Raw genomic sequence first — 23,647 nt, forward strand, 5'->3', positions numbered from 1 at the left:
ACAGGTCATCTCATGAGCAATGACAAATCTCTGTGTCACAACATGCCATAATGCACTAGAGAAATGCATTTTATGTGACAAAAATTCTATTTCAAAAATGATGGATGGGAGTCCAGATTTAGACTTCTGCATCCAAGACAGCCATCTAGATTGCCTTCATACTAGTGGAAAGGTGTTCTGAGGATATACTTAATTTCACTCCAAATTAAGACAGTTAAATGAAATCTGAGGAATGTACTGAAAGGTATTTCCACTGAATATCAGGAGAATCTCCATGATAACTCAGGTGGTGTAGGTGCTGTAGATCAGGTAGAGACATGTACTTTTAGAAATAAAAATTTAGATGAGATGTATCCCTTGATTTGCCTGCTAAAGACTCTACCATTTTCCATTCAGTCCCTTAACTGCTGCTATCCTACACTTCCCCAGCCCTGCCATGAACTGCATGATACTTGGACTTTGGAAAGGGGGGAGGAGGAGGTGGGGTGAGGGAGGAAAAAAGGAAAAAGAAGGGGGAAGGGGAAGAGCAGAGTGGTGTTTATTAGTTCCATGAGTCTGTTGGAAAACTGTAGGATTCTGGTCTTTGCTGATTCCTGAGTGTCCAAATGAGCAACCATGTGAGCTGGGTTTATCTGGTGGCTGTTGCATGTAGGTACTGCATGCAAATGAATCCCTGAGTCTCATACTGTGGGATGCAGGGGGATGCTGTGGTCACTAGGTATCAAGTTAATGAAGTCAAAAGGAAACTTTTCTGCATTAGGGATTTAGGAACAAATCTGATATCCTTTGAAATTAAGGGAAGTTCTGTTTGTGACACAGAAGGAGAGCTGATTCTGTGCACTAATATCATTGCCCTTTCTTTCTCTTTTCATTTCCATCATCTTCAGTTTCAAGAAAATTATAGTATGGATCCAAAAAATTATTAAGTTCTGCCTATTGCTTTTTCTCTGGTGAACGTATTTAACATTTTGAATTTTGGATAGGCTCAGATTTACTGCTGGTTTTTATTTGTTTTCTCTTGTGAAATTGAGTAGATTTCATTCCTCAACACAAAGCATGATCCAGGCTCTGAACATCTCCAAGTGTGGAGTTTTCTGGGCAATCTCTTCCACTCTTTGACCATTCTCACAGTAAAAAAAGTTTCTTCTTATATTTAAACAGAATTTCCTGTACTTCAGTTTGTGCCCATTGCCTCCTGTCCTATCACTGGATACCAGTGAGATTATGTCTCTGCCTTCTTTACCTTCCAACCCCTGCCTTCTTTACCCCCACCCACATTATCCACGTTGATAAGATCTCCTGAGCCTTCCCTTCTCTAAGCTGGATAGTCCCAGCCTCTCCCAGCACATCAGATGCTCCCAGCCCTTCAGCATCTTATTGGGCCTTCACTGCACTCACTCCAGTAAGTGAATATCCCTTTTGTACCGTGTAGCCTCACACTGGACCCAGCACTCCAGATGTGTCTCACTAGCGCTGGGCAGAGTAGAAGGATCATCTCCATTGACGTGCTGGCAACAGTCTTCCTAATGCAGTCCAGGACACTGCTTGCCTTTGCTTCACCAGGATCCCAGATCTTTTTCTGCAAGGTGCTTTTCACCTGATCAACCTGTACCCTGTACTGCTGCATGGGGTTATTCCTCCCCTGGCTCAGAACAACATTTTCCTTTGTTGAACTCCATGAGATTCCTGTTGGCCCATTTCTCCAGCATGTTGCAGTCCCTCTGAGAGAGAGCACAAGCCTATGATATACCACTCACTCTTCCCAGTTATGTATTATGTGCAGACGTGCTGAGGGTGCACTCTGTCCTATTGTCCAGGTCTTAAACGAAGATGTGAAGATGTTAAATTATTTGGCCCGGTACAAAACTGGGGAGTACATCACTAGTGACTGTTTCTCAGTTGGCCTTCATGCCACTGCTCCCAAAACTTTGAGCCTGCCAAGTTCAGGTATATTTAATCCACCTTAATGTCAACTGTTTTAGCCCATACCTGATCCTCCTTCCTTGCTCCACTTTCATACTGATCTCAGGGGCATGGGATTGCTGAAGGCAGGGGTTTACCAGTAAAGACTGAGGCAGAGAAGGCATTGTGTACCTTGGCATTTTCAGTGTCCTTTGTGACAAGGTCCCCATTCATGTGAAGCACTGCACCCACATTTTCCCTGGTCTTCCTTTTGCTGAAGGTATAAGTGTAGAAACCCCTCTTGCTTTCACATCCTTAGTCAAATCTGACTCCAGATAAACTTTGGCTTTTCTAACCCTGTCCCTGAGTGCTGGGACAGTATCTCTGTATTCCTCCTGGGTCACTTGCCCCTGCTTCCACCTCTAGTACATTTTCTTTTCACATTTGAGTTTTGTGAGGAGCTTTGTGCTGATCCATCCAGTCTTCCTGATAACTTTACATAAATTCCTGCTGGTCAGGATGGACTGTTCTTGAGCCTGGGGGGAGGTGATTGAGAAAATAAAGCAGCTTTTCCAAAGCCATCTTCTCTTCAAGACAGAATCCCAGATCCGTGATGATACTATCAAATTCCACTTCTGGATTAATGTAGGTGGAATCCTTACTGGTGCTTGCTGTGGCTCACTAGAACTACTAGGTATAAGTTAATAACAGATAACCGTTTCTAAATTCTAGCAGATATATCTCTTTCTAATGAAAGAAACTGAGGGGTTGGAAGTGAAAGGTAATGAAATCCAAAGACACAGTACTGTAGCTAAGTCCAAATTTAGCATTTCAAAAGTGGACCGAGGATCTTCTTTATCAGACTGACTTTGATTTGCACTGTATTTTAATTCTGATCATTCTGTTATCTCTTCTGGTGATGCAATATGTAATGAATGTAAAGTAACTGTGAAATAAAACTTATTTTTGTCTTTCAGGCAGTTGCAACATTAAAAGACTGTCTTAACCAAATCTTCAGATCTATTCATTAAAATTATAATGAGCATACTTTTTTTCAAAACCTTATTTTTGGCACCCAGTAAAAAAAAAAAAAGGTGAAAAAAACACTGGAAAAATGCAGTCAAAAACTCAGATGGTCTTATATCAAATATCTTGGATTCTGTACTCTCATTTTAAATTATAAAGTCTCTTGAACAAATATTGTCTTTACATTTTACATAGAAGCAAATACTATATTACATGTAAGAAAAGGTAAAACAAAAATGCACTTAGGATTTTCACATTTAGGAAGTATCATGGTCATAGGGAATATGATATTTGAGTTGTTAGATACTGCATATGTTACACTTAAATATAGGTATATGCATAACTTAATTATTGAAAAGATAGTTTTTAAAGGTACTCTGTCTCAAAAGAAAAGCTATACATGTGGCTAAGAAATCTGGAGATGAGCATATCAAGTTCAGATTCATGAAGGTTTTAGTGGAACAGGGCCTATCTGTAGGTTTTGGAGTAAACTTTAAACGACCAACGCTGTGATGATAATCCTTATTTTCATAAGATATTTGAAGAAGGAAATGCTTTTGCAGGGTGGAGCTTCATCTAGCTAAATTGTAATCAATTCAGAAAAAGCAGCCTTGGAGGTATATAATATTTTTATACCTCTTTTTATACCGTCTACTTAATTCAAGGATATTTTGAATTAGTCAGTTTAACCCAATAAAAAGGTAAAAGGTAATATAGACCAAACCAGTGGCAAACAATACAACGTACCTGAAAATGAAGATTAATTACTATAACAATGCTTATATTCATTTTAGCATAGGAACATGACTGTTGTGGAGTGAGATAGTACAATCTATAGCAAGAATGAAAAACTCTTTACTGTTTCTATATAAAATAAATTACATGCAGACATTCTAAATATTTCCCTTTTTCGGGGTTGTATGCATAAGTAAATAGGAAAAAACAATGTTTTTTCCTTCAGGTTAATATCAAATTACCTAAATTCACAGGGTCTTTCTCTTTGGCTTTCCTAGAGAAACTGAAATTAAAGTCAGGTATAAATACCTCAATGTGTACAACACTCTGCCGTCATTCCAGATCCTGAGCATCCTGTTAGGAGTTGTTATCCAATGAGCATCAGCTTTCTTGGAATTACGGAAAAATGTGTCTGGTATCCAGATCTTTCCAACCATGTTGCTGTTTAATCTGAGCACTTTTATAGTGCTGTTGAACTTCAGACGTCTGTCATACCACGTTTGGGCGAAAAATATATCAATTGTATATTCCTGTTGTGTTAACCAGAAATACTGATGAAAACATAGCACTGAGCATTTCACGCAAGTCCTGATATGCTTTACTTAATTTCATACCAAAAAAAAAAATAAAAAAATTGAACTACAAAAGGTGATACTAGAACTGGTAAAAACAATTTTTAAGGGCATGGTTTACCAAATATTATTGTTTAAAAACAATTTATTTTGTTATTTTCCCACTGCCCATTAACAAGTACAACTAAGATGCAGTTGAGTGTTATATACACCTTTCTAATTCCATGTCCCTGCACTTCAACCCACACCTGATCAGGTCAGAGAACACTGGCTTATTCTTTTGGATCTAGGACAGGAAAAATTTGAGCTGACTTGAGTGCCTTAATTGCCTGTGCCCCCCAGTTAATATCAGAAGTGGTGAAGTCACACTTTCCCTGGCACCACTGGGCAGCCAGAAGGTGCAAAGGGAAATGTTGAATGGAAAAGAGCAATATGACATTTTCTACACATGAAAACCACAGGAATGAAGTAGACACTGTACTAAGGCTAGATCACTTTCCCTTGCCTGTATAAAGTTATAATTAATTTTTCCTGTAAGAACTCTGGAAAGAGAGAGGAGAGAGGATTTAGGCTTTTTTCTTTTTATATCTTGGTGGCAAGAGTGGCAATGTCGCTGGTAGATGGCTTTCCTTATTTTGTATCAACCTGGAAACTCAGTTTTACAGGAGTTAAACTGTCAGAAAGTGCTTGGAAGTAGAGCGCATAGAAGTGTGAGGATATATTAAAAGTATTATTATTACATTCTTTTCAGCATATAGCTCAGTTTCCCTGTCTTGTAGAGATTCATAGTTCATATAATCCTCACATCCGTAATAATAATAATAATAATAATGAGATTTTAAAAAATAATATAGGTATATCACATTAAAACATTGATGTTTTGACAACATTAAAACTAATGGAAACTTTGTAATGTCATGAAGGAGCCTTTATAACAAAGTGAACATTATAGGAAAATTGGCAACCATTTACCTACCATATTGATAGCATTCACAGGCCCAATGCTATTTACATACATGTCAGTGTGAATTACCGTCGGTTTAACTGTAAGAGAAACAAGAATCAGAAACATGAGTGAAGGTCAAAATCAACTACATAAAAGTCAAACACAGGCAAAAGATTATTATAGTATCTCTTTTGTGTAGCTATGTTTGCCTCACACTTAAATGTGTATATACAACAAATATAAATTTGAATGATGCCTCCAGTTTGAAATTAATTAGAGACAGTCTGAGACAAATTTTATATCTTTTATTCTATCAGAGTGATTTCACTTATACTAAGAGAACAAATACTAAACCCAGTGTCCTTACCTTAGACTGAGTCATACCTGACTGAGAGTATGTATATTTTGTGTCAGGTCACAACAACACACCTAACAAAACACTATCAATGAAAGCAAACATATCCTTACATATTCTTATGATGTCTTGCATCACTCATTTTACATTATAATGCCAAATGCAACATGACTGCTGTTGCCTGCAGAGATGGCTGTAGGTAAGTAACAATTTCATGAGCCCAAAGTGAAAAATAATACTCAGGGCTCTAAAACATGAATGAAAAACAGTTGTTAGATTAATTTACTTCGAAATTACTCAATTGTAGCTTTATTATTCTTATACACCTTGACTAAAACATGATTGTTTTTTTTCCCGGGTGCCTTTATGAAGGCTTAATTCCTTTCTGTTCTCTAAAGTCTTGGACTGGGAGAGTAAGACAAATTCCTCTGCTAATTTACACTATATACATACATCAAAGGTTAAATACTCATCCCTCACTGTGAAAAAATCCTTAGTTTATAAACCTCTACAAACTTGTTTGAAACAGCTTCCTTCATTAACCTTGCTGCTCTCTGCTTTCCTCTGCCTGCCACATACATGAATTCTCTTTGTGTATTTCTGTAATCTTATTACTACTGTATCCTCTTCTACAGAGGTATTGCCTGCCTGTTCTGTGCACACATAGTGCCTTCTCAAACGGACTTGCAGCAACGCAGGGAGATTTCTCTCTTTGAGCTGCCTCAGTAATCGGTGGAAGGGAAGATCCCTGCAAAAGTCAAATGAGACTGCCATGAGAAGTGCAGGCTTTGTTCTATCTACTTATTTTGGCTGTGGGGGAAATCTAGGGAAGTTGGCCTTACTCGGCTGCAGTTATCTTTCGTGGACCGCTTCCTCTGTATCGCATTCCCCAGTCACTTCTTGCCCTGCTGAGCAAGTGAGGGCCCATGCTGCATCAGTCAATGCAGACCTGCTGCTTTTAGAGGCTCTGTCTGTGTTCATCACATCATGCCAGGACTAGGCTGCATTATTCTCATTTTGACCTTCCTTTCCAATATGTTATTTGTGATTCTGAGATATAAAAATAAGATAAAAACTTGCTTTTCTATTTCCCAGAAGTTAAATTCCACACTTTCTATGCAGGTGCATTACAAGCAGTCTGATTCAGCAAATCACAACAGTCTTATAAGATGTCTGAGGATAGATTTAGCAATCTTAATTTATGTCAGCTTCTAAAATCACGATGACTTTTCTTGAAACTGATGTTTTACTACATTGATTTTGTTTTAATAACTATTGTGAATGGATTCTCCTTCCTGTGTAGCATAATATGGAATGAAAATTCTTTCTCTTCACTGCTCAATAAAAAGTGGTCTGCAAAGAAACTCAACATACCTCCTATGTCAGGTCTCAACTTGTTGTCATATCCTTCCAGCAGGCCATTTAAAATAAGAGTGACATCACTCTCATGGACTTTGGGAGTCAAAACCCAAGTCTTATTTGATGTGTAATCTTCATAATCATCATCTCCCTTTTGGGTGGAACTGTTAAAGATATAAAAATGAAGAAATGGAAAGCTTTGAAAAACATGAGTTTGTAGGCAATCTTTTTGGAGATAATACACACATAAATCAGGTTTTAACAGTACTGTACAAAACATTGAAAAATTGCTTGCTTTATGAAAGGACACTCACAACAAAGATGTCACATAACAGTTGAGGTTACAGTTCACTTCAGCAACATTTCCTTTTAGCACAGTTGAGATCATATTCTGTCTATTCAAAAGAACATCAACGCTTATCACCTTTGGCATACCTACTTTTTCTTCTCACTGACTCAGGTGGGACCTGCTACAAAACAAATCTAATTGTCACTTAGCTTATGTAACTCTCCACCAAAATATCACTTAGTATGTACACAGTGTTGTTGCGTTACTTCTCTTTGAAAGAACAGTTTTGATGCAAGACATTACTGACAAGACCAATAATTAGAGTCATTCAAACAAGCAGTCACACAGCTTTTCTCCACTCTGATGAACTTGAGCTTATTGTACATTTAGAAAGTTCAGCACATTTTTTTGCCAATGGTTTTCATTTCCACTTTTGCTAACCAAAACCCAGAGAGGATATAAAGTCTGTATCAGTTTTTTTCTGCTGCTGGGTAGTATGACAGATCTAGTATAATTCAACCTGTTTGGCACAGTATAAAGGGCAAGATAGGAAAAAGAAATGTATAGACTAGCCTTAATAATGTTCTGTTTTCTCAGAATCTGTGCCTCCAGTTCTAGAGAAGAACATAGAAACTATTTTAGAATATGACATCATCAGATTCACTTCAGAATGTCATCAGAATGAAATCAGATTAATTTCAGAATGCCAGTGGTAATCATCTAAGTGGTGCTAAATAACTATAAGTTTTCTCCATAATATGCCAGTGCCCTTCTTTCTTGACCTGCTTCTGTGACAAAGTTTGAATTCTGATGGATGTGAAAAATCTAATAATACTACAAATGTCTTCAGCCAGTGGGTGGAGTTTGTATACACATGGGTAAAAAGCAGAAAAAGTAACTTTTTTCCTGTTTCAGCTAGAATCTGTACAGAAATGGGAAAGAACAGAGAGAAGTAGATTCCCGTGGGGGCTGGAACTCATGATTGGCAGGCAAGACTGAAAGCAGATGCAGCTGACCATGGCCATGGGTGCAATACTGAGGGGATGACTTGTCTCAGAGTGCCATTCTGTTAACAGAGATCTTCGCTCTGCTGAGGTCTTGCCCACTCCTCCCTACAGTGCTGTCCTGTTGCATCCTGCTTAGACCTACCTAGAGTGGACGGCCTGAAGGCTTTCCCATGCTGGGCATTTGGGAGCTGTAAGCCAACTGTACAAATATAACTGAAATATGAATGAGGCTTTAGCTCCTTTCTTGCCCATGGCACAGCCTACGAGGAAAGAGCCATGGCACATCTGTGCCTCTGTATAAGGCTCTGCTTCTGAGGAGATGCTGAAGGTACAGTGAAATTTGAAGCAGCCCGAGGCTGCGCATAGGGCTGTAACAACTAGGAATACACAGCACGCACAAGACAGCCAGTCTTGCATAGCATTGAACTGAGCTTGGAAGCTTCTAGTGAAGCTAGATTAATCTGTGCCTTCATTACATATACTGAGTACCACTGACTGCAGCCTCCAGGTACCACGTAACCCATCCTGTGCCATTGATATGCCTCTGAGAGCTTCAGCTTCCCAGACTGGGAATAGGCAATCTGACCTCCTTCCTCTGGCTACACAGGCCTGAACTTGTAGTGTTTTAGAGGCAATCAGAAGCGGAGTTTTAATTGGCAATGTGCTATATAGTATTCTGCTGGTACTGACAGGCCAGGATAATTAAATTGGTGGGGGAAATCTGTTTATTCAGCTGTCTGGAGTTCAAAGATCTAATTGTAATTCAAGGGAATGTAACTAAAGCAAGGTTTTCCCTCCTGCAGGAAAGGAAATCCTTCTAAATAAAATCTTTGCAAACAGAAGGTACTAGATTTTATGTTTTCAGTCTGTGCAAAGTGAATGAAAAAGGCTAGATTTCAGTATAAAAAGCCATACTTCAGTTTTATAACAAATTAAACATCCATTCTCTGGAAAGAATAGTTTTTCTGAATGGGAAAAAAAAGTAAATCAAATGCATTCTTTCACAAAGACAATGTGTTCCTGAATACTCATCTAATAAGAAAGCTTCAGAAGTCAAACAGCTAGTTAGTAGAGTCCGATGTGCTGGATAGTGCAAGATTAGAAGATAAAAAATTACATTTGTATAGCACTTGTCTCAAATCTCGAACAACCTTATTGAACAGCAACCCACAGTCAGTAAAACTTCCATTTCTTCTTGCTAATTATTTGTAGGAAAGAAATAGCTATTTGTTTGCTTATCTGCCATTGTAATTCATTTTGGTGCTCCAAATCTCAAAAAACAGCAAATGCTTTATGAGATTAGTGTGATAGAGGGGGAACATAGCCAACGTAACTAGGGAAAAAGGGCACTGAATTCCAGCTTTTATCCAAATTCCAAGTGGATCATAAGTTAGCATGGGTATCCAATTGCCTAAATGTCTGTCTGTGTAAAACTGCACACAAGTCTGAACAATCAGAGGTGCATCTTTATCTAGATAAGCAGGGTTTAGCTGCTTTAATTTCCATTAATACTAATGAAAGTTATAATGACAAAGCCCTTTTCATCTCCTTAAGACTTTCAGACCAGTCCTTCTGATTATATGGCCTAAATTTTGCAAGTGCTTTTACTGTCCAGAACAAATTCAATAAAGTCCAGATTATACCCAAATGCACATTAAAGTCTGGTTTTATTTTTATGACTGCTAGAATTTTTCAAATCTAGGAATACAGGTATGCAAAGAAACATATATTTACCTATTTGCAGATTACAGTATAATTTTTTGAAAGTCAATGTTTCAGATACTGATACAAAATCTCATTGTGTGAAATATTCCCACTTCTGGCAATGCCATTCCAAGATGTCTGCAAAATTGCTCTATATAAATCCTGGTTCCCTGTTTCAAAAAGAGGTGGCTTAAGAAGGTCAGAACCCAAATGTGAAACTTCAAGTCATATAGTAATTAAAGTCAGAAAGCACTTTTGAAGGACATGTGGTCCAATCCCTCCTCAATTTGCCAGCTAAGCCTGAATTAGGTGACTATGGTTGTAATTACTTACATATATATTTTTTTTAATATTTATATATATAACAAACATGAGTGTGCTTAACATCTGGGGGGGCTCTTTGTAGGTGTCAAATTACTTGAAATACATGTTCACAAAGCAGACAGAGGGCAGAAATCTCTACAGACTAATAAGCGTTTACTAATTTAGGTCAGAAAGTGCATTAATTTAGGCTACACAAGTATTTGAGGGGAATGACAGCACAAGATTGAGTCATATTTTGAAAGGTTTTTTTGAAAAAATCTGTAAAGATCTATGAATTGGCATCTCACTCTACAATTACATACAAACCTCATTCTGTGAATGTGTTTTTTACCACAGCAAGGGCTAAAAAGAGTTTTAACTCATGTTTCTTATCTTTCTTACTATGAAATACACACACAATCCTAATTCTGCTTTTAAAAAGTTGTTACTCAATTTACAACGTTTATATATCTGTTTTGAGCGCCCATTGGTGAGGTGTCACTTTAGCACAAACTGAGATTACACAAACCAAATGTTCAGGACCAGATTCTCCAGATCTTTGCTGGTGCATCATCCATTAAGTTTTTTGCAGTACCATCTGGGCAACATTTAATCATTGACGGAGCAAGGGTAACTTCTATGGGCAAAGGTGCCTACTTTTTAGTAGTTAAGTAAAGTAGTTAACCCTACAGGTTAAACTGGGTTCAAGCAAAGGATTAAGAACTAATGAAAGATACCCTATTTCATTGGCATAGCCTCTTTTACAGACTCCCTAATGTAAAGGCGTTATTTCTATTCTAGAAATATGTTGAAACAGCAGAAGATTAGTTCAATCAGGCCAAGAGGATATCTCTGCTGAGGAATCATTGATGTGTTAGGAAAATAATTTTTTTTCTGAACCTTGTCCAGAAGACACAGCAAAGCCCATTAGTTAAAGGTTTCATTAATGTAGCAATACACTATTCTCTTAGCAGTCCAAAACCATGGAAGTCCACATTACAGTTTGGGAATCCATTCCTGTTTTTAATAGATTCAGTGTGATTTATAATTTCTTTTTTGTTTTGGTTTCCATGAAAGTAAGATTGATACCTATGTAAAAATAACCGTAACTTTAGTAACATTTAACAAATAATTATATTAATGTTATTTAGCTGTCTTACATTAGTATCCTTTCAAGTCCTTATCTTTAAATTTTGTTTAAATAAAGCATGGATTATCCATTTCAAACTACTGTGTTTGTTAATTTTTAACAGAAAGTCAGCATTATAAGTTTTGATGATCTCTGCTGTTCTGTGAGATCTATATCAGAGACACTCTAATGTAATTTCCAGAATAATCATACATCACATTTCTTGCAAAGATACTACCATATGTTGTTAAAGATACACTGTACATTATTTAAAATCAAGGACAGCAGCAAAAATTTTTCAGTCTAAGCTGAGGGACAGATTGTGCACATCTTATTTCATTAGTGAGCAATAACTCACATAGGATATCTCTTTCAAATAAAGTAAAAATTTTGTAATCCACAGGGACATGATTTTCACAACTTTTTACAAGTACTAGAAGGGAAATTATACTCTTTGATGCAAAAATCTACCAGGACTGCTCAGTCTTTCAACATTCAAATGTGAGGTTATATATTTAGCTGGTCAAAATCTCTATAATTCCTATGATTTTAAATAAGATATACCATTTTGTACTTGCTGTGGCTCGGTCCTTTAACTTTTCTACATAGAAAATTATTTTTAACTATTTCCATGTGTTCTATTAAGAAACTTCACACAAAAGTCCATTAACCCTCCTGGAATCTGCTTGTTATTACATTGCTGTTTATAAGCAGAATCTGAGTAGCCACAAAGTGCCTGAAGAAAAAGACCTGTAGCGGCACTGAATAGCCAGCAACTAATTAGTTTAACCCTAATTAAACACTTAAGTTTATTTGTCAAAAAAATCAGCCGAAACACTAAGATGGCATAGGGACTGAGCACACAAGTCTCAAAATGGGTATTCAAAACCCAGAAATTACTAGAGTAGCACAAATGAGTACTCCCAGCTGATTACTTTTCAGTCATTATAGCACATGAAAGTCCTAGATTGGCAGTAATCAAACAGTCATTTCTGAAAACAATGCCTACACTGAGATTTAAAGACTGGCTAGATTCCTGTGAATATTTACACTGTTTTCCACTGAACTGGATGATACGCAGCAACACAGCAGCTAAGTATCATGCTGTGGATTTTACAAGCCTTCTGCTAGTCATTGAGCAGCTCACAGTCTCCTCGCTGGTACTTGTCAGCCATTTTGAGTAAAGCATTCCAATTCTTAAACCTCTTCACAGCCTTCTAAAATATTACATGGCAATTATTTTTTTGTATTTGTCGCCATAAAACTTTCAATCATAGCAAACTGGTTTATCCTACAGTCATTCTACACCTTCCCCAAGACGTGCACTCACAGTGGCTGCACATTATTACTTCTTAAATTTTAGCCCTTTGTAGTTATAGTTAGAGCATCTATTTTCCATATTTGCAGATTCAGATGAATGTGGCTACAGCAAGTGTTTACACAGAAAGGTTGAAAATGAAAAATTTAACTTGTTTTTTATTTCCTTTCTGTAAGTTTGTGAAAACTCTTTTTAAAAAAGCCCTTTGGAGTGCATTTATTGAGAGTGTTTTCAATAAAACCAGTTTATAGTATTTACTGTGTTTTCTAGTTCACTGTACTGAAAAATCGCAGTGCAGATTTTGCATTGCACAATTGATTGGTTTCAAGTCATGAATGAGCATGAGGATTATTGTCCCTTTTTAAATATTTCAGTAACAATAAAATGGGCTCATGGCCAATTGTCACCAAATTTACCACAAACAGGGACCAGCGTTAGCAGTCCTTGCAAAGAACCAAAAGCTGAAATGTTGCACCTAGTCTAGAATCTGTTTCTCCAGCAGAAAGTTCAGGCACGTTGGTTAAATAAAGGATTTCCATCTTCAGATCTATGAGAAAAGACCAATGCAGTTGACAAAAACTGTGTTATACCACAGTATAAAACTTGTGGGCAGAGAGAGGAAATCTGTGCTACCCCCAGGGAGGACAGGAAAATGTAGAGGGATGAAACAAACTTGTATAGCCAGTATGGAGCAAGAAGGTAATTATAGCAACAAGCAGACATCATTCACTTTGAACAGCCTGAGCTTGAAGTGAAGCATTTATACTTCTGAGAACTCTGGAGGAGTCTAAAATGTGATCAGATGATTCAGATAAGCCTCCATAACTTAAGATGATTATTTCAATTTTTTTTTTTTTTTTTTTTTTTGAGCTGGAACTTTGTATGAATATGTTTTCTTACATTTTGTTTACTGGAAGTTATATAATTACGTATCTCTTTTTACTATTGTTATGGCTATTCATTTTAGTGGCAAGAGAAGGAAAGGATTAGAAATAAAAGAGAGAAATAGATTCAGATATTCTTCTGCATCATGGGGTTAGTTAAAGTTAATTTTCTACTTTATTTTAAATTATCTAGCTATATCTAGTTGTAAAAAGGTATAACGAAATTAGGTGAACTTCAGTTTTATTTTTTGGTTTACCTTCCTCTCCCCTTCCATCTGCTTTTCTCCTCTTTCTTTCATTTCTTTTAAAACTGTTCTATGCATCTCTGCGTGTGAAATCTAAGACACTTGGGGAATCATTTTTGCCTGTTGCTATTATTCAGCTACTGAAACTTTCTGCTATAGCTGGGAGAGCTCAAGAGATGGAGTTGAGTTAATGGCCATTACTGAAATGCAATCCGACTAGGTCTTTTTTAGTGTGAACTCTCTTCATTTTTTCTGGCTGTATTTTATTGCATGTAATTGTCATCTGTTAACACTATATGTAATCTCTCTTCCCCAATAACGTACATCGCTTTTAGAAAAGATTGCTCTAAAATCTCACTATAAATTAACAAGAGGAGCAAAAAGCTTAATTCTGTTCTCAGTGAGTAAGATTAGGGAAACATGGATGCCCTCCAGCCTTCTATTTAAACAACATTAGCTCTAAAAAAACAATCCTATTGCTCCATTAGATTTGAAAAATGAAAGAATAAAGATTCTTGTTCTGTAATACCCTATGAAGCACTCATATTCATGGCTTTTCAGAATACTTGCACAACCTTTTTCTATGTTTTGTCAGCATGGCAATTTCACCCAGAAGGAAGTCACTTCTGGAACCAATCATTCATGATATAGTCAACTTCACATCACTATCTGTCAATGTTTATAAACAAACACGTGAAGTGCTAGAAATGTTAGCATTTTGTTTATTGAGTAACCCTCCTGAACATATTTTTGAGGTTTAGAATAGTTTTTTTTGGTCTACAGGTGTGAGCTTTTAAAATTCGAGTTGAGCTAAATATAAATCCTCATTAGAATGAAATCTGTCAGGAAATGTTTTCATTCTCATCTTCTATGTCTTAGTACACAGCAAAACATTATCAGGTGGTGTTCCCAGTGTTGGGCTGGGAGTCAGGAACATTGAATGCCTACCACAGTTAAAGGCCTAGTGTCCTACTTGCTATGCCAAGCCAAATTATATCATCTCTGCATGTAAGTGTAAACCATTTTTACAACATAAATAGGCACATAAATGTGCCTTATTATCTGTGTCTTGTAAACCATCTAATTATGGAGAAAGAAACGATCAATAACCATGCCTTAGGAAATGATGTTGCATTGCTGGGAATCACACTTCCATCGCACTTACCAGCAATGTTATAACCTGTATCTCTGGTAAACAAAATGGGTCAGTTAAGCCCTGAATAACTAGGGAGTCAGTCAAAAATAATTTTTAAACCAGTAGCGGTTTATTCTAAGTATATTCTTAATTCTTGATTCTTTTAGATCATGGGAATACCATTACTGAAATGTTTATTATATAGAAATGTGTCTTGAAGCTGAATGAACAGCAAATAGTTGCTTGATATGCATGTCTTTAATTAACTCATCATGAAGCTAACTCATTCACAAAATGAGTGTAAGCAAATGGTAGAAATTAAACTATTTTTTGCTGTTTTTTTTTTAAAAACAATGCTTCTGATTTAACTTCATTTTTAATGCATGGTAACCAATAGTAACCCATGTGTTCCCACATAAACCAATTTAAATCATGCAAGACACTGTTTGCACTCATGCTCATAAAACAGACTGTGCAGGGGTGGATGTGGAATTTAGCTCTGATAACAGGGTAGATGTGTGATACATTAAGAATGTAAGTGGCAAGCTAATGTCTCTGTGTCAGCTGAGTAGAAAAACTGTCAACAAGTGTGCCTGAATTTCCCCTACAGAATTTATTTATTTTGATGAAATGGCCTGTGTTGGTTTTCTTGTGAAATTCTGATGGACTTTCCTGGGTGGTTGGTACTACGAGGATGGTTTCATGTGAGGGACTCCTTAACTCTGCAGGGCACATTAACATCCTAGCTTCTAGATAAGGATCGTCAGCACCTCTGCTGTAACATGCACCCGGGCAAAGTAATTCAATAGCAATATCACCCCATGCCTATGCCCCTCCATGTCCAATGTCCACTTCTCAAGGCTTCTGCTGTCATACTAAGATTGTATTTCTCCACACTACATAGCTATGTAAATAAGCCATTCTTCATGGAGTCACTGCTTGTTGCTATTGTGTGTATAAAACTATGGTTGTACCATGCAAAAAGTCACACAGATTAGCCATGGATACCTGGTCAATTACAGAAATTGCTGTGGCAACTGAAGAAATTAAGTAAAACAAAGCTCTGGGCAGGTCGAGAGAAGTTCAGACCCAGCAGGCCTGACCACCTCTGTCCTGAGGCCTAGCAAGTTCAGTGCAAATATTATGGCCTGCCATTAGCAATGCCGATGTTGTGTTGCAGGGCTACAGGCCACAGTTCACAAGTGTTCCTTCCAAGATAAATACTGATGCAAAGCTGCTACATCTTCCTTTCCTGTTCATGCCCCACTATAATAAATGTTTTGGAATACAATTTCAAAAAGAAATGCCTGGTACAGAAAAAGATGTAAAACACATAGTTTGGATATTCATTGCACAGAAAGAAAATCTCACTATTAAGTATATTCAGCTTTTTATGCAAGAACTTCAAAATTCTTTTCTGAAAAATGGTAAATCATTTTAATGGTTCTAAGTAATAAATAGTGTGATAAATATGCAACTTTATTTTAGTGAGAAGAAATTGTTTATGGGTTAACTCAGTGTCTCGTTTCTCTCTCTTTTTGGCCTTTCTATCAGTTTCTAATAAGTAAAAATGTAAGGCACATAACATGCAAATTCTACCTAGCTCTGAAATTTTTGACATTTGAGTGGGCTAGGCATAATGATCACTGCAAAGCCTATCTTCCCATCTCTTATATTTAAATGTGACTATAATAGCTAGTCAAAACACCAGGAAAATAGGAGCAATTTCTATTTCACACACATACAAACACATATCTCTCAGACTTTTCTTTTTCCTCCAGAAATATTTTGGTATACGTTTTCTGCCTCTCTCTCACACACATATATATAGAGAGTAGAATTTTATTTTGTAAATTATCATTGTTCTGATTATGATCAGAGAAGTTTGCTTTTGTAAGAAAAAAGAAAATTTTAAAGAGAAAGCTATTAGAAACTTATTGTATATGTAGATAGTATTCAGGGACAGAGAAAGGTGGATCCCTCATAACTCAAAAATAAGGGCAAGACTCAGAACAATAACTGAGTACAAGCAGAAGCTAAGAGTGGGTTTGATTAATGTGTGGAACTGACTACAAGGGTCAGAAATAGCAGTAGATGTAGCCATAAACATATTACAAAAACTTTATTTTGGAAAACTGCATTGGGAACCAAGTTTATAAGGTACAACTATTACCAATTTATTTCTGAAATTCCTGGAAGGGAGAAACCACATTAAGGTCTGGGAGATGTAGACTCATGTAACTGAAGTTTACAAAATACGTTTAGCAATGGAATAATACAGCATCCAGAAGATGCTACAGAGAATGATACAGAGCACAGAAAGACATACAGAGGTGGAATACTTCCTTTGGTACAGAAGATTATATAAGAGGATATGTTTTTTTTCTCCTCGCCTTCACTGCAGCTCTATGCTGTGGCTAAACCAAAGATCCACTAAATATGTCGCAGACACAGTTTCAGACGTAAACCAAACCTTCAACATATTCAGACCAAAATGTCCAGATCCCCAGCAGGTTTCCTTGGCCCCTTCTCACAGCTCTGCAGAGCATCCACGATGTTATGACAGCAAGAAGCTTTAAAGGTGAATCAACACAAGACCAAGCAGTGATAGGCAGCTGCTACCAGCACCAGCTACATGTGGTGTCATTTGTGGAGATTTTACTCTTTGTGAGGACTGAAGCAAGATCCATGAAGATATTTAGGGGTCACACAAAGCATCATGGCAACTAAGAATAAACTAACTGGCAAAATACAGATGGTTTCGGACCCCATTTTCTATGGGTACAGAGAAGGTACCATGATGCTTCAGACATTTTGCTGGTCCTTTGTGGACCTTATCCGAACTGCGCTATCAGGAACTTTATAAGAAAAGGAAAAGTCTTTTCGTGACTCAAGAATATGCCAGATGGGATCATCAGGTGAGGATGGAGACCTGAAGACTTGGAAAGTGGGCAAACCCCTGAAATTCATGGAACATGACCAGAAGCTGAGGAAGGATATTTTACTAATCATAGCATATCTCCCACATGGATAAATTAATCTTCAGTTTCCCTTGCTACAGCTCCAGCAGCTTTTTATCAGTTACAGACTTATGCAGAAAAACTGACAGAGTATTGATGAGAAGAAATTCCACTGTAAGCCACTGAAGCAAAAGTTCTACGTACAATTTATCCTCCTGGATCCCTGGGGAATTTGGCAAACCTACCTTAAAATACTTTTTTAAATAAAGAACAGGTGCTATTCCAGGCGGTACAGTTTTCTAGGTGACATTACCAGTGAAATAATTTAGAAGAGAGGACATAATTGGAATACGCTTGCTGGCAATGTTGGCAATTTTAGCTTATATCTGTCAGATTTTCCAGAATTACACTTTTCATACTGCCAACTGCTCAGTATTCTGATCCTCGTGCAGAAAGCTATGTTGGTAAACATTTAAACACAAGTGAAAATGCTTTCCTGGATCAATGCTTGAATGTTTAAAGCCTTGCAGAGTTGAACTGCGGTTCAGCTGCCTCAACCAGTTTCCCAAGGTGTCATTGCACGTCTCTGTTAAAAAAATAAATTCTTCACATACTGTTCAGAATTCTTGCAGGTAAATTAAAATGAGAAGTCCTATTTAAAATATGTACTATTTATCATTGGACACAATTTGACTATTAAGCTTCTGGCTTTTTTCATTAAGTCATTTTCATCGCTATTTTATTGAGGAGCTCAGGACATTACATATGCAGGTAACAATAGCAGATAATAAATGTTTCTCAATTTTTATTATGAATATATATTGCATGGAATTTAATCACCTCTGCTGCTTCTCTGCTATAGATAGACATATGAAAAGAGATAGTGCTTTGGGGACCATAACAGCAGAATTAATAATACAGATATAGTATGTTTCCTCTTTTTTTATTTTTTTTTCTTAACAAATTGTATAATTAAAGCTGCAAACGATTTTATCTTCTAGTACTCTCCAAAAGCCTTCACATACTCAGAACTTTTTCAAAGTTACCATGTGAGCTAAAGTTCTTGGTTACTGGCCAAAGATTAATTTTATTTCAAAGCTTAAAATAAAATCCACTTTTTGAAATCTGTAAGGCTAAAATTATTCCTATTCCCTTTTAAAATCAAATCTATATAGGGTTTGTTTTCCCTAGATGACTGAATAATAAATTCTGGAACTCTTTATAGAAATAATCCTTATTAAGAAGTATATCCAGAGTAAAAGTGATTGGATATTAAATGGTTAAAGTGTATTAAGGAGGTATAAAAGTCGTTAAAAATGGTTGGATATTAATAGAAAATAATTTGGAATTGCTTGATTTAATTTCTGAGAAATTATTCTCTCTAAAGTCAATGGTGGCATGTTGTGAGAGGAAACACTGTCCTCACCTGGGCAAAATAGAGGTATCTTAGTTTTACAAACTTTTGACATCAAGGAAGCGGAGTTGTGGATTTGTATCACAATAACTAGTGGCAGAGAAGAATATTTTCATGTTGGTCACCATTGCCTCTTAAATATGATCAGAGCCTTGTTAGTTATGCTGGACTTGGAAGTTAAGAATTTGCCCCTAAATTTTGTGGTGGCTCTAATCTCATGGGCTGCATTAGAGCTTTATTAAGGTTTTAAGTTATTTTAAATGCATGATTTAAGTCTTTAAAACGGCTTAGTGAGGTTTTTTAGCATTTCCATTAGAAGCCAGGGAAATAGAATGAAAAAACCCCACATTATTAATGTAATGATGATTGTCTTTGCCCCAAAGAGCTTACAAATATCTGATAAGTTTATTCAATGCAATGCAGTCTTTGATGCTAGTTAATTATTTTGGTCCAATAAAAGAGCAGCAATATTTGTGGTTGTATTCTAAGGTTCTCCCAAGTGTTTTACCATTGGTAAGGTTCCCCTCTTCCAAATCCTTACTTTCCAAGGAAACAGTGATTCCTTTACTACTTTACAAAACAAAATTGTGATACTGAAATGTATTTGGGTTCACAGCCCTCACAGTCTGTAGAAGCAGAATGCATCATTTCAGTTACGTATATAGAAGCCAGAAGGTATCTTTTCAGTCTGCAAGTTCAGCTACTAAGACATTTCTTGTTAGTGTTGATAATATTACATGGATCACACACCTCATCTTCTCTTCCAAGCCATCTTACAGCATGACCACTCCTGCAACCAAAGTTACTTATTGTAGTAAGGCAGCTACTTTCTCTGCTTCTCTCCTGTTACTGCATAACTAAGAACTACTACCCGCTTTCTCGCTTGTGTTCTTATTTGAGTGTGGCATTTCCCTGGCCTCTAACTTCCAAAACATGCACACAGGCTATCTTCATTTTATGCAAAAGGTTGCCTTTCATTTATCATCTTTGTTCATTTGATCATAATAACTCATCTTTCTGAATCCCTGTGCTGATTTTCTATTTGAAGTAATAACAAGCTTGTTGTCACTATGTTAAAAAGTTGTATAATTCCAGACTTCGTAATTCACTTCCATATCTCCTTCAGTTCTGCCTTCTATTCACACTAACTGTGCAGTGTTTCTGGGCTCATAGCTAAAGTCCTTACTCTCTGTACTAAGTAACTCTAAGAGCTAGCAGTGATGCATTTATAGAAGGTCAAGCTGACTGTGATTTTAATTATGTATCAATTATTTGGTGGCATTCTTCATTCACTGGCGTTTTTGTGATTGTTTGCCTTTGGTGTGGTATCTTATTAGGGCAATGGTTTCACAGTTGTTTTGAAAATATTGGCCATTACCACAAATAAACATGAGCTAATGATCTGCATATAGAATTATATTATTGATTTTTTTGGGTCAAGTGATTACTTTTTGGCACACAGAGGCATTCGCCTGAATTTTGGAAGAATGGCTTTTAGGCCTATCAAAATAAGCACCAGAGACGTTTGGGATAGCAGAAAGGCAAAGACGTTTGTAGACTTCTTAATGAACTCTTCTCCCTTGCCTGCATCAGTCTCTGCTGTACACCTGATTTAAGTTTTTTTAGTGTTAATCTACAGTGTGAAGAATTTTGTGTCTTCATCAGTTTATGGAGAGGAAAAGCAGCATACATCCTATACCACCCTTTCATAGGATGTACAAAAAATGGCTAAGAGATGACTGATTACTTTATATGACCATTATGAGTATAATTCATTCTGGTTTGGTGACACACTTTCTCCAGCTTTATCAAACATATGCACAGATCAGTAGGTTGCAGAAGTACATTATCACTTAACAGTATATTGAATAATACATTGATTAGTTTAGTAAGGCTTTGTAGCATTTTCTCATTAACATTAATTTCTCTTAATTGTTTTCTTTCTCATTCTTTCACATTCCATCTTTTTTTCTCTCTCTTGAAAAATAATCTAGGGGGATTAAATGAAAGTGGAATTCAGTAGATAATCCTCAGTCTGTTGCAGCAGGCAGATTTCTGTTTAGATCTGAAGATATCTTACTACAGATTAACAAAACCTTCATATGACCAGAAAATATTATTTGTGTTACACAATACAACATTGAATCACTATTGAAGGAAAACATTCATTTTCTCATATCACCCACTGTTTTTCAGGGAACTCTATCAGAAGGTTATTTTGGGTATGCATGAGATCCTCTTTAAGATGCATTTCTCACCAATGTATAGAACCATAGGTTTTTTTCTGTAGAATATGGAGCATTCAAAAAGCTTAAGATGATAAATAGCTTAGAAGAATAGCTAGCCTTTCATCTCAAGGGTTCACACCAAAGTCCAAGATGACATTTAGTATAAAATACAATTTCATACATGATTACCTGCATCATTTGGAAAGAGCTAATGCAAGCATAAAAAAGTAGATAAATTCTTCTCCTTCCATTCCTTCCAAATGCTCATTATGATCCTTCATTTCTTTTAAATTTTTTTTCCATGTATTGATTTTGTTTTATTTCTGGTAATAATCTGGGTTAGGATTTGTAAAAATTCTGTTTCTTTAATATTTTGCTGGCTGTAAACAGATGAAAGTTCTGTCTTTTAAGAGTAATATTTAGTTTCATATACAATGGCCAGATTTCACAGCTAGGCCTACACATTGTGTTGTACTTTACTGAATATGTGTGAAAATGTCTTTCCACTAAATCTGAAAAAATAGAACTGATTCTGTAGGTAAGAAAATCTGACTTACATATTAGTGATATTCTTCCTTGATGATAATCATTTGTTGCATTGAGAATCTTGTATAAATTACTGAAGTTCTATTACCTGTTATCACTTTACAGTAATTGGAATGATTATTTTGGGTCACATCAGCTCTGTATTGTGCCACGTATTTTGCATCTGGCACATGCTAATAGTGGAAGCTAAGAGCAAGAAATCAGGGGGAAAATACAGCAACGCTTCTCTGGTAAAATGTCTCCACTTTCAGAGAAGTTCAGGTTGAGATTTCCTGTAATGAAATGTTACCACTGAGTTTAATGGATTTTGAAGTATTTTCTTTTTTTTTTTTTTTTTTTAATCTTTGAGTTCTGTGTTACTTCACTGATTAGAAAGAGAACTATTTTCACGAGTTTTCAGGCAGCCAATGATAATTTCATTGGGTGCTCTATCCTATATATAGAAGACAACAATAATGCTTCTGCAGTCAACTTTTTCCGTTTGCTTAGGGCATCACAAAAAAAAAACATTATGCAGCTGAGGTAGTCATTTACACAAGAAGGTGTTTGCTGCATTTCTCTTCTGCTTATGCAGTCACTGGTGGTTTTCAAAGCATTACATCCTCCCTTTTTGGACAGTAGTTGTGGTAAAATATTACCCAGTTATATAAATAAAAGGATATCACTGTGTGTCAGACTGAATATCCAATATTCAGTCTGACAAGACTCACATATTAGTTTCCTGTCACAACTATACAAATACCCCAGAATCACACTAGATGTAATCCTCACTGTTCTCTCAATGCTTTCTTCAACCTATCACTTTCTCCCCTCTTTTACCTCAATTTGTCTCAGACAGTTGGCAGGTGCTGGGACTTGTGAAAACATGTACCCACTATCTCCCTCTTCCCACTCTTTTTTCATATGGATGGGGGGAAAAAAAAGATAGTTTTTTGTAAATTTCTCACATTGAAGTAGATGGTTACACATTCTGACATAAATGAATATCTAACCACTTCATATGACAAGTTTAAAAGCAAGTAATATTATTTTCTTGTTTCCAAAGATAAAATTTAAAGTTTTTTTCTCCACCTGGTTTAGTGCAAAGCTGAATTTCTTTTTAATTGGAAGAATCAAAAAAGCAGGTTACTTTTGGACATCACAAACACAAAACTGGACCCAATTCAAACAGTGGCAAAGCTTGTACTTCACTGGAGCTCTTCTGAGCCAGGAGCTCACCTAAATAAAATGCCAGTAAAGGCAATACACCTCTACTGGTGTACACTCTGGGTGAATTCAGACTGTCATGATATGCTTCTCATTAGCATCAAGACAATTTGGGCCATAACCCAGTATCAAAGGAAGCATGTAATGAATGTTAGGTCATCAGAAGTCACTCATCATATTGAGTCTAAAGTCTAAAAATAATCAGTACATTTAGAGTGGACACTTTAGTTCCTTTCTCATCTCTCCTTCAACTAAAACAGCTCTTCAGCCTGTTTTTGGTGCTTTGGATATATTCACTAGGGGCAATTATGGTCCCAAATTTCATTAGTGCTCAACAAGTTGTTTCTAGTCTAATTCTATGAAATAAGTTCTTCTTTACCTAAT

The 23,647-nt window shown here is 36.5% G+C and overlaps 1 protein-coding gene across 2 annotated transcripts in view; it reads right to left on the reverse strand.

The window, feature by feature from the left end:
• The window catches only part of GABRG2 (gamma-aminobutyric acid type A receptor subunit gamma2), a 147,841-nt gene that overhangs the window by 92,672 nt on the left and 31,522 nt on the right, over window positions 1-23,647 (reverse strand). For both annotated transcript variants that reach the window (XM_080399981.1, XM_080399980.1), the window contains exons 2-4: window positions 6,911-7,059; window positions 5,212-5,279; window positions 3,973-4,193 (exon numbers count right to left, since the gene is read on the reverse strand). In XM_080399981.1, coding sequence (XP_080256107.1) covers window positions 3,973-4,193; window positions 5,212-5,279; window positions 6,911-7,059 — 438 coding nt within the window. The remainder of the gene's footprint in view (window positions 1-3,972; window positions 4,194-5,211; window positions 5,280-6,910; window positions 7,060-23,647) is intronic.

This window comes from Falco punctatus (genome assembly GCF_963210335.1).
Source record: "Falco punctatus genome assembly, chromosome: 8".
NCBI classification, from domain to species: domain Eukaryota; kingdom Metazoa; phylum Chordata; class Aves; order Falconiformes; family Falconidae; genus Falco; species Falco punctatus.